At 51.5% G+C, this 14,866-nt stretch overlaps 1 protein-coding gene across 1 annotated transcript; it reads right to left on the bottom strand.

The window, feature by feature from the left end:
- Positions 1 to 7,869: 7,869 nt before the first annotated feature.
- On the bottom strand, positions 7,870 to 12,175 carry TMEM184A (transmembrane protein 184A). The gene is made up of 8 exons (XM_030958291.1): positions 11,936 to 12,175; positions 11,132 to 11,297; positions 10,205 to 10,295; positions 10,042 to 10,117; positions 9,417 to 9,508; positions 8,841 to 9,010; positions 8,544 to 8,741; positions 7,870 to 8,120 (listed from the first exon to the last, which is right to left on the bottom strand). The coding sequence occupies exons 1-8, from the start codon at positions 12,158 to 12,160 to the stop codon at positions 7,870 to 7,872; spliced, it is 1,269 nt and encodes a 422-aa protein (XP_030814151.1). The 5' UTR covers positions 12,161 to 12,175.
- Between the last annotated feature and the right edge of the window lie 2,691 nt (positions 12,176 to 14,866).

The raw sequence follows: 14,866 nt of genomic DNA, 5'->3' as shown, positions 1-14,866 counted from the left end.
GGGAGGCACAGTCAATGCTGTGAAGAGCAGTGTGGTGAGGAGGAGGAGGGGAGATGAGGAGGAAAAATGCTGCATGTATTACTGGTGGAGGCAGAATTGGCTGGGAGAGAAGGTGGGACAGTTCTGCTGGGATCAGCACTGCGAGAAGGGGTTTGTGCAGAGGATGTTGGAAGGATGTTTTTAAAGCACTGAAGTGTAACTAGAGGGCAATAGCATTCAGCCAGGAGGAGAGAAGTTTAGAGTCTCCTCTTTGACAAAAGCATTGGTATGTTGGCATTGAGCATCCTTAGCTGGAGAGCTGTGCTCACCGGTCCTTGGTGATCAGAGAAGGGCTGTGGGGAGGTCAGATGGGAGCTTGGAAGAGTCTTTCCCTCTCCATAGCACATCAGATGCTGGATTTGGGATCCAAAGAGTACAGTGAACAACCCTCAGTGTTCAGACAACCTGTGTGAATGTGACCCTGAAACTTGATGCTTTCTCTTGCAAGTGGGTGAGTTATAATGAGGGCAGGATGGAAAATCAATGTGCGTGTAGGGGACAGAAGAATTGGGATGGAGAAGTCGTTTGTTTGGCTCTGAGCAGTGGTTTGGGAGAGGGATTTCTGGCTTGGCAGTGGGCAGGATTTGGGAAGCTGAAAGGAGAGATTCTGCTGTCACGCAGCAGTGATGAAACAATGAATGTTTCCAGGTCACTGTAAAAAAAAATTAGCTATGTTGGTGTTTGTGTGTTTTGTTGTTGTTTTTTTTTTCTTCTTGAAGTGGGAAAGGGAAGGGACTGTGTGTTTTGTAGGGCAGGTCAGAGACTTATGGAATGGACGATGCCTGTTGTCATGCAGGTAGAAGAGAAGAGAATGAGATTGCTGAGGTTTTGAGATGAGGAGAAGAGCTTAGAGAATTTGGGCTCTGGAACAAAGATCACGGAGAATTCATAAGTGGTTTGGACTGAAAGAGAATAATCAAGTGCTACCGTTGTTGGAAAGAGGACAGTGAACTGGCATCTGACACCCCGTATAATTTGTTGTTTGAGGCTTTGTCTTGCCTTGAATGGCAGTAAGTTGGTAGAAATTTAGTGAAGCCCTACTTGTCTTTGGAAGAAGTTGTTAGCTTGCTTTTTCTTTTTTTTTTCACCTTGTCATCGGAGTCTCTGGATTTCCCAGGAGGATCCTTTGTGAAATAGGTTAATGAAAAGAGAAACCTCAGACTTGGTTCTCATTCAGTCCCCAACATCGACATCCGTGACTTTACTGAGCCAGAAAGGGTGTCAGTGAAATGCTTCCTGAAGGCTCGTTCCCCCTGCCAGACCCACACGCTTTGGAGGGGAGAAGGAAGTTTTCTTCAAGTGATTTTCCAACATGTAGAGTTTGGATGGCACTTAGTGTTACCTCATTTCTCCTCCATTCCCTCCCTATCTCCAAACAGGCAGATCGATGTCCTGTGTATCAGTACCAGTTATTGACTCCCACAGCAGAAGCTGAGGAAGAGAAAGATGTTACGGTCATTTCCTGGTCCTCTCATGTTCTCCAGCTCACAGACATTGGACACTTTCCCAGACCTTACAGGTGCCTCCAAAAACAGGCAAAATGGAGACTCCTGGCACTGTTGGGGCTTTAAATGAAAACTGTATTGAAAAAGGCCAGTTGACTTGAAAATGCCCAAATGCTTCCAGTCTTTAAAACAGCTCCAGAGCTCCATAACATTCCTGGCTAGATAGGAACACCCTCTGGCTGCCCTTGACACCCCTCCGGGGAAATCAGACCTGTCTCACTGAAGGGGACAGAGGTTGAACTTTGTTCCTGGGGTCTTCTTGCTGTTGGAATGAGTTGAGAAACATATCTTTATGTGGCACTTCCCTTGTGGCCAAGTATTTCTTTTTTTTCCAGTTCTTGGAAGGGTGCCAAAGGCTTGTCCAAGTGATTGCTAGTTTAGTGCTGGTAGGCACTTAAATCTCTGGTCACTCGATAAAGAACAAGAGGCCTGGGTGTTGTTAAAGCTGTTGATACCATAGCCATGGTAGGTAATCCATATTGGATATCCATAAGGACCACGTGGAAATATTTAAAGAGAGAGAAATATATATATAAATATATAATTATATACATTTTATCGTACAGATTTTTCGTAAAAAAGAAAAAAAATAATTTTTTTTCCAAGTTTGATACTGTAAATCTTTATTAAAAGAAATTGCCAGTCCAGGGCTCCCTGGGTGGTGACCTGGAGGAGAATGAAATGTCCTGGCTAAACTTCCACAGAGGGATCAGAATTGCAAGGTAACGTGGAGGGAGGAATGACCCGAAAGCTGTTGATCGCATTGGAGACCCAGCTCCTCCACCCTCCTCCCTGGAGGGCCCTCCAGCTTGGGGTTGTCGCGTTGCATTCCTCTGGGGTTCGGTTTGTTTCTGTTGTGTTTTAATTTTTTTGTTTTGTTTTGTTTGTTTTTTTTCTCTCCGTCCTGCACTTGCCAGCCTGACACCCAGGGCGAGCGGGGAGCGGGCGGCGTGGGGCGCGTCCCGCAGCCGCACCTCCCGCGTTTCTCTGCTGCAGTACTTTGGATGGCTCCCTTCTCTGCCCCTCTTAGTTTGTCCCCCTGACCCTGCTGAGGAGGAGCGGGGGATCTGATTTTTGGGTGCTGGGATCCTCTCCCCTGGGCCTGGCCTTTCTTTGGTTGCTCCCCATCCGCAGTGTGACGTGGGAAGCGAGGCTGGGTGGGAGGCAGGACAAGACGAAGGCGTCGGGAAGGGACTCCTCTGTTCTCGTAGATGTGTTCGCTGTGCTCTCTGTTGGGAGTGGGGAACCTTTCCCTTCAGGGCAGCTCCAGATCCCTTTGAAACAAGGCAGCATCTCTGCTCCTGCCCAGCTCTACATCTGCCAGGAGGAGACCACAAAGTGCAGAGACCTGGGTGCCACGGCAGCTCCGGGACGGTGGGAGGGACGAGGCGCTGGCACTGGGCTGGGGCAGATGTGAGCTGTGCCACGGGATGGCTCAGACCTGGGGAGGAGGAGAAGGTGGCAGTTTTTTCTCTCTCGAATCATTTAAACTTCATTGTCATGATTGTTTTTATTTAAAAAAAAAAAAAAAAAAAAAAAAAAAAAAGAAAAAAAAAAGAAACAAAACAAAACCGAAAAACTTTTGTAATGTGGATTTGTTTTCCTTCGTCTGTATTTCAGTCTGCTGGGGTGTTTCCGTAGATGGTGGATACTTGCTTTCATTTTTTTAATGATAGAAGTCTTCTGTTTTAAGTTGTTTTTTATCACCAGCTCATTCTATCCTCTGTGGTTACTCAGTAATTTCATTTCAATATTTATTTTTGTGCTGCTTTTTTATTATAAAATAAATTATTGATATACCAAGCAATGTGGATTCCTGTTTGTAAGGCGAATAGCCCTGTGTATGTGTCCATTACTTCTCTTGACAGCCACGACGTAATTTATTGCTGTAAATTTAGCTGCAGTGACTGGTTTTTTTGTACCTTTCCAATAAAGCATTTTCTGGTTTCAGACTTGCCCTGGTCTATGGTCAGCGTTTTGGAGCCTGAATTGATCTCCAGTGGAGTGTTTTCCTCGGGTTTTTTGCTGCCTGTCCCCAGCGCAGCACCCGGCTGCGGTGAGCAGTGTGTTTTTTGGAGGCAGGCTGGGCTAAGGTGAGTGGGTTGGCACCTTGGGCTTTTGCAATCATCTGACCCAACCTCCTGGAGCCCATCTCAGCCTTGCTGTGGTGCTTTCTTGGGACACTTGGAATGTGCTCCAGGGATAGCTGTTGTCCGAGCTGTTTGTCCGGTCGATGCCGTGCTCAGACCACATGTGCCTGTTCCTGACCCAGGGGCTCTGTCTTTGTGCACCATCAGGGGATGTCTGTGTTACCACAAGCAGGACTGACAGCTCAGCAGGCACCTGCCTGTAGTTGTGATGCTGAGCAAAGCCACTTGTGGCTTGGAGACACTGTGACCTGTCTGGAAGTGCTGGAGAGAGACACTCCTCTCTCTTCCTTTGGGTTGCGAAATATCCCTTCATGGTTTCCCTGTGTGACTGCTTGTGAATAAACTGCTTTAACCCCTTACATCAATACTCCATCTTTTTGCTTTTCCCTGTTGGGGCTTTTAAAAAGGTGCTACCTTGTGCCAGTGAGCTTTCAGGGGTTGTGTTGGCTTTAATTCCCTATTTCAAATGGTAGAAATTCTTGAGGGAACAGCTGAAGGGGGTAAAACACTTGGCCTGTGTTGAGGCAGTAGGTTGGAGACACATGGGCATGTTGGCCAAAGCTGGAATGAAGAGGTAGAGCAAAGTGAAGAGGAGCAGGGCTGCAAGGCTTTGTGTGTCAGCAGGTAATGGATGGGCATTAGGTGGGGCCAGGCAGGCTTGGCTGAGCAGGCACGTGGGTGAAGCCTGAGGGTGATGGCAGTCTCTGTGCTGAGCAAAAAAAGCATCATCAGCTGCTTTGGCTCCTGCCTGGAGTCACTGCAGTGAGGAGATGGTGACAACAGAGGGGACAGGGAGGTGGGCCAGTTGTGACTGTTGGAGGGATAGAGGAGCATTAGTGGAGGCAGCCCACAGTTCAGGAGGAAAAGGGCATCAGGAATGGGCCAGGTGAAGATTCAGAAGTGAAAGGAAACTCAACATTTACTATGCATAGGGGAGGAGCATAGAAGGTCGCTGTGAACAGGGTGGCAAAAGCACAAATCCTGCTCTCTGGCACAGGTCTGGCAGTCTGGTGCCTGTCATCAGCTGGGCCCAGGGACTTGTTGGTGAGTGCACCCCAAAAAAGAAGTGTCTGTCTCTGACTGGGTGCTGTGCAGCGAGCAGCCATGCATGAGAGCTGCCTCTGCTATGAGGCCAGTGACTGCCTTCCTTCCCCTCTGCTTTTAGAGAGGTCAGCCTCAGCTCCTGCAGGTGCAGTGGCAGGGTTTGCTGTGATGATCATCCCTGACATGAGTGGGGTGTAAACCTGCCTGATCCAAGCCCAAAAAACACCAGGAGATCCGATAGCTGCAGCTCAGCCTTGTCCTTGGGGAAAGCCCGAGGACAAGCGACAACGGGAAAACAAATCTGCCGACCACTGGAGCCTGCTGCTGGCAGTGAGAGACGCCTGTTCCTCCCGGGCTGCCTGCTGGCGTGGCTCCAGGCACAGCAGGCTCCTGTGTAGGTCACCCGTGTGCTCGCCGCCAGCTTTCCCCGTGTCCTTGTTGAGGAGGTGGAGGAGACGCGTGAGCAGAGGAGACGGCGTCCAGCCTACACCGGCGTTGGCATTTCTGTTCCCCATGGATGCCTTTTGACAGCCTGAGGCTTTGAGGGCCATGACAGTGCCCAGCCTGAGCCATCAGCTCTTGCCTCTCTCCCCTCTCCAAGAAGAAGGATGAGCAGGAGGCCCAGGCTGGAGCACGGAGGGTGCCTGCTGTTGCTGTCGCGGCAGCCAGCTGGTGTCCAGCCCAGCACGGCTCCTTCAGGCTGGTATCACACTGCCGACTTGCATGAGTCACAGCTGACTTTTTTTTTTCTTCCCCCCCTTGTTTGGCTTGCAAGAAAGATCTGTTTTACATATAATACAGTAATCAGGGCTTGACATAAATAGGCAAATGTTATTGTCTGCATTGGGAATTGCACCTGCTGGCAGAGCAGTGGAGGCAGCCCATTATGCACCGGAGTCGATCATTTGTGCAATGAAGTACAACCACGGTTCTTGCTGTGTTCTTGTGCAAGTCTTTATCTCAGCGGCTGTGAGAGCACCAGCAGATGTGCCATCATCACCTTTGCAGTCTGTCCTCACCCCAGGAGCCAGAGCAGCCTCTGTTCCTGCAGCTGTGGCTGTCCTCTCCCAGAGGGGTGAAGACCAAGATGTTCAGCTGAGATGTCCCTGCTTCTGTGCTGGCTGCATTACAAAGCCAAGCAGCCTTGTCCCTGAGTACTGAGGCTGCACTTTCTATGCAGGACAGTCTGGCTCCCAGGATGTGCAGGATCCTGGATGAATGCCTGGATGTGCACAGCATCTGGCTCTTGTTTATGGACCTCCTTGCAGGAAAAGTGGCAGCAGTCTCACCAGCTGAGCAGGTATGAGCAGTGCTCCTTTGGACCAGAGGGACTTGCAGGACTGGCTGAGCTATAGGTTGCTCATGTGGAGTCTGGGCTATAGCATGGTAAGATTTCTCCAATAAGAATAATAATAATAAACAGAGCTTGTCCTATTGGTGCTGGAGTCTGGGCTTAGCTTAGCTAAACCAGATCCAGCACCTCTGAACCAGCTTAGGTGAGGGTTGGAAGAGGGGCTGTGCAAGGAGAGGAAGCGGGAGACACGCACGTTCTTTGTGGAGTGAAAAAGATGAGCACAAATCCTGTAGGAATGCCAAAATGTGCAGGATGCTGCGTGTGCAGGTATTTCTGCTGGGCCAGCATTGAGGGGCAGGGAGGACGTTAAGCTTAAGAGCATCAGCATTATAGCAGGAACAGGCAGATCGTGGGCTTTGCTTGCTGAGCTCAGTGAAAATGCTTGCTTGCTCTGTGCTAGAAATTGCTGTTTATTAGAAAAAAAAATAAATAATTTTGTGTTGTGATTTACATTTTGCCGCTTAAGAGCAGGGGAAAAAAAAGATCCAAATTCTATGAGTTGTGTTTAAAAGGGCTCCAAGCCTTATCCATTGGTTTGTTTGCCACATGACTGCAGACCTGAGGCTACAGATTTGCCTTCATCCTTCCACTAGCCAGCGACCATCCCAGACAACAGCACAACCAGTGCCTAAGCTCATTCCCAGGGATCATCTCATTAACAGGAGAATAGAAATTAGACTAAAAATTGGAGAAGAAAGGAGAAGTCTTAACAGAAGGATATGAACTCAACATCACTTGATACAAAGACCATCCCTCCATACACAGTCTTCCCTTGCCTGTGGTCTTGCCTCACATGGCAACATCCCTCAGCACCTCTCTACCCTCACCATGGTCACCCAGCTGGGCTCAGCTCCTGCTTGCCCTCCCACAGGCCAGGCAAAGCCCAGGAATAGTGAAGGGTTAGGAGGAACAGACAGTTCCCAGTAAGTGAATTCCTACCACCACCAGTCACAGTCTGGTTCCCTAATAAAGATTCTGATAAGGAAGCTGGAATCCCTTTTAACTTCTGATCCATTCAGAGATAAACTGGATTAGACATAAACAAGCACTTCTGTCACCGGCAGCTCTCAGAAACGCAGCTGCAGACCTCTGGTTAGTCCCAGTGAGGTCCTGCCACACTCCCGGGGGAGTTACTTGGACAGCTGCATCCACATCTGGAGGGAGAAGAGGATGACTTACTCCTTCTCCATGGTAAAGGTCTTTTGCACATCTCTATAAGCTTTGCTGTGAGAAGGAGAGGGGGAAAGATGTAAAAATAAGGAATGACGTCTTTCAACCTTTACCGGGTTTTGAGGTGAAGCGAAGTCACCTTCCTGGGCTGGTTTTCTCCACGGAGCCCTTGGAGATAATTTTTTACTCAAATTGGGAGAAACTAGAGCAGAACTGTGCTGAGAAAAGCATTTCTCTCAGGCCTCTCAGCACTGCTTGGAGGTAAGAGTAGGGCGAGGGCGGCTGGTCCGTCCTGCACCCCGGCTCCCCTCCCTGCCTGGCATCCTCCAGCATTGGCACAGGGCTGGCAGAGAGACAGCAGCAGTGGGGCAGCAAAGCCCAGGCTGCAACACAGGGTCCAACACAGCTTCATCCATGACAGCAGAAGCTGGCACTATTTCACTTAACCTTTTCTGGGTTATTGCATCTTCCCTTTGAGAGACTGGCTTTTTGGATAGAGTTCCTGGCTTCTCAGTATTCTGATTAGCCCAGGCTCTCTCAGTCTCAAGACACCTCCCTTCTGCATGGGTTAAAACCTCTTCAGTGTCAGTGGCTCTTCTGATACCTCCTACAGCTCCTCATCTGACAGTATGAGCATTCTCTTTTCAATGTTTTTGCTCTTCCTGCTGCTCTGTCCCTCTATCTTGGAGGCCACGTGCCCGTTGTCCCCCGGCGCTTTGCACTCTGCCTCCTGCATCGACTGCTGGGTGTAGTGCTGGTACGCAGGTGAGAAGTTGTGGATGGCATCCTGCACGATGTCCTGGGGGCTGATGGTCTCCTTCAGCCCACTCGAGATGCTCTGCATCGGGGCGAGGTTTGCTGCAAAACAGGGAGGGCAGGAGGGTGATGGGACAGCAGACAGTCAATGAGCACAAGTGATCCAAGACACTTCTACTTAGAGATTTGAGATCAGGGGCTCATTGTGGGCCATGTCAGCTTGTGGTTCCAAGGAGAAGGAAGGCAATCCCAGCTCCATGTTCCAAAGGATAGATCCTCTCCAAGAGCATGTGGGTAATACCACCATCCCCTAATCCTGCCCAGCCACACCAAGGTCTCCTTACATGCCCCATTGTTTTAGCTTGTGGGTGTCAGGAGGGAAGAGGGAGAAGAAATGCACGGGTACAGGGTAAAGAAATTCCTCTTGTAGCTTTTAGCATCCCATTGGTAATGGGGTACTAATAAAATAAGGGAGGTTTCCTCTTTCCTTAGTATTGCAGAAAGGAAGAAGTGAGGAAGAGTTACCTGTTGAGTTTTCTTTCTTCTCCCTGTACACGTGGCAGGTGAATGCGTAGCGCAGGGCAATGGAAGCGAAGAACATTTCAATGCAGATGATGAAGTTCTGGTAGCCAGCAGCCACTGTCCCAGCTCCCACCTCCTTCCCGTCGATGATCTGAACTTCAGGGATCACCCCACATTTCTCCAGTATTGCCAGCAGAGTCCCTGTGTGGGGGAAGGGAGAGGGATCAGTTCTGCTCCTGCACCCCTGATCCAGGTGGGGCTATGGGAGGAGAAGCACAGGGTGTCCATTGTGGGACCCACCTTGCCAGAAGGAGAGGAAGATGACGGCCTTGATGGTGATGAACTTGAGGACTGGCTCAAAGGGGCGCAGCAGGTCCATGGTGGCGAAGTAGAAGAGGAAAAGGGCATAAAGGGCCAGGCTGACAGAGAAGTTGTAGATGATGGTGATGTAGAGATATCCACTGTGGACACTGCAGGCAGAGAGAGAGAGAGAGAGCTGCTGCCCTGGGCTGTGGGAAGCAAAGCAAGTGCAGCTGAGGGCAAAGAGAGATCAATGGGGAAGGGGAGGGTGCATAGCTTTGCTGTGGGGGAGAACACAGCCCAGGAGGGGGAGCAGGGCAGAGGTAACAGCTTCTTCTCTGCTGATGGGACCTCATTTTATTAACTTTTTAATTTATTATTTTATTTATTGTGGCTTACAGGAGTTTTATCCCTTTATTGTTTGGGGGCAGTGAGTCTCTGTTCCCCAGCACTTTGGGCTCACAGTGCTCTCACTATCCATGGAGCAGCTTCCTGGGGAGACTGGCAGGACACACTGGTGATGGAGCAGGGATCCATCCTCTCCCATTCACCCCCCGCCCCACCCAGCATCCTCACTTGAAGTCTCCATCGTGGTACTTCCCAAACGCCTGCAGGATGATGGTGACAATTGCCATGAGGGGTTTCACAATGCAGAACTGCAGCGTGGCCTGCACAGGGGAGAGACACAGTGTCCCATGGGCAGCAGGACATCCCACCCCTCTGCTCCGGGGACACACACAGAGGAGGGAGCAGTGCTCTGGGGTGAAATATGAACCAGCACAAGGGAGTGGGGCTTCCAGAAGGCAGCTCTCAAAAGGCAGCATAGTCAGTCCAAGGTGGGGGGACCAGAGGGCTTGGGGACAGACAGGTGACAGGATTCAGCCCACAGTGCAGTCCTGGAGAGTGAGACAGCGTCCAGGCTAACCTGGGACTGGACAGAGATGGCAATCTGAGCTCTGCAGTGGGAGGAGACCCTGACTCAGCAGTGAGTCAGAGGCAAGGACAGCAAGCAGCCTTGCTGCTGGCCAGGTGCCAGCAAGCTGGTGACCTGCCTCCCTCAGAGGAAAAAAGCCTCCAAATACAGCATCTTAAGTGAATAATGAAGCTAAGCCCCCTTGGCAGGGCAGTGGGGAAGGAACCTGCCTCTCAGAGAACCCTCATCTGAGGGAAGTGGAGTCGATGCTCCCCACGGGGTACCCACCTGCTTGCAGAAGCGCAGGAACCCGATGGAGTAGGACATACCCTGAAGGCAGCAGGTCCCATAAAAGCAGCTGGACCTGGAAGCAGAAGGCAAGGGGATGCCATTGGGGGTGCTGGGTGGGGAAAGTGGGTGGAGGAGGAACTCTCAGGATGCTGGGACTTACGCAATGGGCTTCCCTCGGATCTCTGTCATGATGGTGCTCTCCCCTCCGAGGTACTCGAAGCACAGGCTCAGGAAGCTGTAAATCACAAAAGCTGCCAAGGCAAGGGCAGACAGGATCAGCAGTGCTGATGGAAGTCCTGGAGGGGGTTGTTTCATCTCACATTTCTTCCTGCTCAGGTGTTTCCTCATCCAAGCTGGCACTGCATCAAGATTTGGGATGCTGGGGGGTGGGAGCCCAGTGAGAGGAGCAGCAGGTCAAATCTATTCAACTTCAAAGTGGAGTCAGACACATTGCACTATGTGCACAGAGTTCATTACAGACACAGCAGCTCCTCTGGGCACACACAGTCTATCCAGGGACCATCTGCATGGAAGTACCTCAAAATTGCTAAAGGGCAGCAAAAATGGCTGGTGGCCAGCAAGCAGCGGGTCCTGAACAGTTTTCTTGGACATCCCCCCACTTATTTTTCATATACACCAAACCTGAAGTAATGCAAATGCCCACACAACTTAATTCCTGAGGAAGAGAGGACCAAGGTAGAAAAACAACCTTAATCCTGACAAGTTTCCTTTGCACTTCAACACACCCCAACTCCCCAGTTTCTTGGGTATATCTGCCTTGTGTTTTAGAAAAGCTGTACTTCTACCCCCCCCAGGCAGCCAGAAAACCTCTTTCCCAGGACTGTGGTGCTGGGGTCCCTCCAAGCCTGTGTCTGAAAGGCAGCACCTCGTGTTTGTGTGTGGGGCATCCCCTCCCTGCTGCCGACAGAGAAGGAAGGGGAAAACTTCTTCATGGAGGAAGGGAGAGTGGGAAGTGGAAGAAATGGAGAATTGCTACTTCACAACCCAAGGGACTCCAGAGACAGGTCAGCAGGTTGAGAGCCCTGCTTTGCCTTCAGCCTGCCTGCTGAGCAGATGCTGTGCTCACCTTCATAGCAGTCCCGCACCGAGTCGAAGTAGACGTAGTACTGGTGGCTGCCGAGGAGGAGGAGGCTGAGCCAGGAGTCGAAGGCGTAGACAGGCACGATGAAGAGGATGCGGATGATGTAGCGCTGCTCCTTGGGGATGGTGTAATTCCTCAGGTGTGTGTAGATCTGCAAAGTGCCCAGCATGCAGAGTTGTGGCTGCCACAGGTCAGGATGGGAGCTTCCAAAGCACAGTGCTAGCCCTCCTCTCTGGGGTGAGAGCTCTGCCAGCTTCCCACCACAGACCCATCTCAGTGAACACACACAGCAGGCTCCATCCCAGTCCCTGGGCCCATCCCTTGCATGAAAACATGTGGAAATCAGGTTCCTTCCCTGGGCTGTGTGAGGAATGTGCCCTCCCCTGTGCAGCCCCATCCCAGTGCTTGGAGACAGCTGCTTGCCCCAGGGCTGCCTTCAGCAGCATGGACCTGCACAGCCCCTAAACCATGCCCACCCAGGGAATGCCTCAAGGCAGCTGGTGCTGGGCACCCCAAACACTCCAAATGCCCCACTGGGTGTTGCCTCTGGGCAGTGCCAATCCCTGCAGCCTCTCCTGGCTCTGGCAAACACCTGGGGAGAGTGGGCAAAGTCCATCCTTATGAGCTGCCAGCACCAGGCTCCTGACAGCAGGGAGATCACCTCTGGGCAGCAACAGGAAGAAATACTTACCCAGGAGCTGAGTAATTTGCAATGGACTTGGGGGCAATCAATAGTTTTGCTCTCATGTCAACCCCTGTGCTGAGTCCCACATCTGCTGCAGCCCATACCTGGTGGAAGGTGACGATGAGTGCTGACCACACGAAGATGCCAGAGATGACCTGTGCTGCTGTGGTGGTCAGGAAAAGCTGCTGGTCCTCCTGGGAGGTGTTGTGGGCGGCCATGAGCAGGGCAACAGCTGAGAATGGTGGGGCTGAGGCCAGCCTGGCTGCTGTGCCAGGCCCCGGTGTGCCAGGTGCCACAGGAGAGGGCACAGCACGTGTGGCATTACTCATCTGCAGGGAGGGAGAGGGAAGGGCAGTGGTGCAGGACAGGGAAGGTCCCAGCAGATTTCCCAGCCCACACAGCACGTACAAACCTCCTGTGAGGTTTATCTCCTCCCCAGGGTGTCCTTCACCCAAACCAGCCCCTTTGCCATGATTGTGTTTGCTTCTCCCAGCAGGAAAATGCAAATATCCTTCAGAAGCAGACCCTCTTTTCCCTGAAGAGGTCTATGCAGTTCCCATGCCTCCCAAAAGACACACTTCTCCTTCCCAGCTTTTCTCCTTTCTTTCTCAGGAATCACTCCTACCTGAAAGGGAATGATCTGTGCAACTTTTCCATCAGAAAACAGAGACTTAAGGGTCAAACCAATCCCTCACCCAGGATAATAAAGAGTCCTTTACAACAAGCCATCAGGATACTTGTGTCATCTTCCTTGGGAGCCCAGAAAACACCAAGTCCCCCCCCAAACGTGGCTCCTTTTATCCTGTGTGGCCTGCTGGTGGAAAGCCTGGGGCTGCCCAAGAAACCAGACATTTGGTGTCACCCACGTTCTTCACCCAGTCATTTTGGGATTGTGGGAGTGTCACAGTGCCAGTAGTGCCAACCCCAAGACCTGAAGGACAGCCAGCAGTTCCTCCTGCACCCAAATTAAGCACAGGGGAGCAAGCCTGCCATGCCAGAGGCAGAGCTATGGCATCTCCCTGCTCAGTGTGTGCTCCTCAAAGCTGGCTGCCCCAAGGCACTGAGCATTCCTGGTGCAGAGGGTGGCTGGGCATACGGACACCGTGTACCCTGTGGTTACAGACAGCAAGGACCAACCTAATAATAAGCAATTATTTATAGGGCAGCTTCATATCTCAAGGCCGACAGATGCATAAACTGCCATGTTTGGGTTTTCTTTTTGTTAATCTATGGAAAGCTGCTTTTTCCCCAAGTATGACAATAGTGGTTTAAAAACCCAACAAGCTGCAAGCTGAACTATAACAATATAGATGCTTCTCAGTGCATTGTTAATAAACAAATATTTTAGCTGCTGGGTAACTATCGCCTGGGGTAAAACTGTAAGCATGAACAGGAGAGAAGCACAAAAATACCTGCCACAGATAAGAGTGGTAGGGAATGACCTCGGTCCAATTAAACACTGAAAACAAACCAAAGCAAGAGCTGACCCTGCAGCTCCCTGTTCTGCCCTCTCACCGAACCCCAACCTCACAGGAGAGCAAACTCAGCTGGTGTCAGATCAACAGCCCTAAAAATACCTTTCCCCGGCTCTGGCAGCAGCCCGTGTAAGCGGAGATGCCCGGGCAGCAGCTGGCGAGGCCCCAGCCGCTCACCGCGAGTACCTGCGCTGCGAGAGGCGGAGCGGAGCTGGAGCTGGCTGCGGGGACAGCAGCGGGCCGATAGTGTTACACAGCCAGCAGGGAGCCGAGCTCCTCCTCCCTAGCACCGGCCTGTGCTCCTGCCCCGGCCAGCAGGAAAAAGGATCCCGGGAAAGCCGGGGCGGGAGCTGGTCTTTGGACAGACTTGGATGCTGCCGGACTGCCTTGTAAACATTAACAGGAGGACGGAGATAGCTCGTGGCACAGGGAAGGAGATGAGAGTCCAGCTGTGCCTCGTTCCCCAACCACTCCTCAATCTTTCTGGGGGCTGCCCTGCTGCTGGCTGGGGCTAAATGGCTGCATTTGGCCACGCTTTGCCTCTGCCAGAGCATCATGACAGAGCAGGATGAAAACTCACTCTTGAAAAGCTTACTCTTTCTAGCTGTGTTTTTCTAGTCACTTTTTAATGATCCAGCTTACTCCCCAAGACATGGCAGAGAGCTGTGCTCTTCACTAGACTCATCTATTCTGTTTTCCAGCCCAGTGCTGTGCCACAGATGCTTGGCCCAAGACATCCCATCTCCTATTAACTTTCCCAGCCATCGTGGTGCGAGCACGGTGGCACCGACAGCCAGTCCTGGCAGCCTCCCCGACATTGTCACACTCTGAACATTGCAGAACAAGTCATTAAAAGCAAAAGCCTCGGTGCCGCTCACAGACAGGGCTCCCAGCTCCACAGGTAATTAGATCCCGGCCGTGCAAGGTAGTCAGGCAATTCAATGCAGTTAGAGAGCCATTTGCTTCCAAAACAAAGGCAGCAAGGAGACACCGAGAATAATACCAGCTGCAAAATTCAGCTCCTCCATGGGACTGAGCCATATCCAATCTGCCTGTTTTCAGACACCTTGCAAGTACCTGCCATACAGCATCTACCTGTTACACGCACTCCCTGGGATATTAGGATGCTAAGTGAGAACTGAAAAGATAAACTGAGCAGTAAAGCTTGTGTTCAGGGAGGCCACCTGCAAATGGGCCCTTTCACCTTGCCAGGGATTCCTCTCCATCTGCAGACTGCCAGAGCCCAGACTCCCAGCTCACATCCCTACCTGTGTCCTGCAGCACTTTGGACAAATCCCCACCTCAGTGGCAGCCCCCTGTGGGGTGAAGCAAGTCAGGAGGGACAGGTGAGCCCTCACAGCTCCCCAGCACCGCCTCTGAGATCCTTGACCCACATCCTGAGGAGGGGAGCATCCACGCTTAGCCCCACCAGAGCAGGAGCAATCCTCCTGATTGCTATCCGATAAAGCCAGGACACCCGGGTTATTCACGGGACCAGCCTCTCCACACCACCATCAGGCCACTCAGGGGGAAGGACCTACAGCACACAGCTACAAATCG

Source organism: Camarhynchus parvulus, chromosome 14 (genome assembly GCF_901933205.1).
Source record: "Camarhynchus parvulus chromosome 14, STF_HiC, whole genome shotgun sequence".
Taxonomy (NCBI): Eukaryota; Metazoa; Chordata; class Aves; order Passeriformes; family Thraupidae; genus Camarhynchus; species Camarhynchus parvulus.
This window is presented reverse-complemented; position numbering and strand designations above follow the sequence as displayed.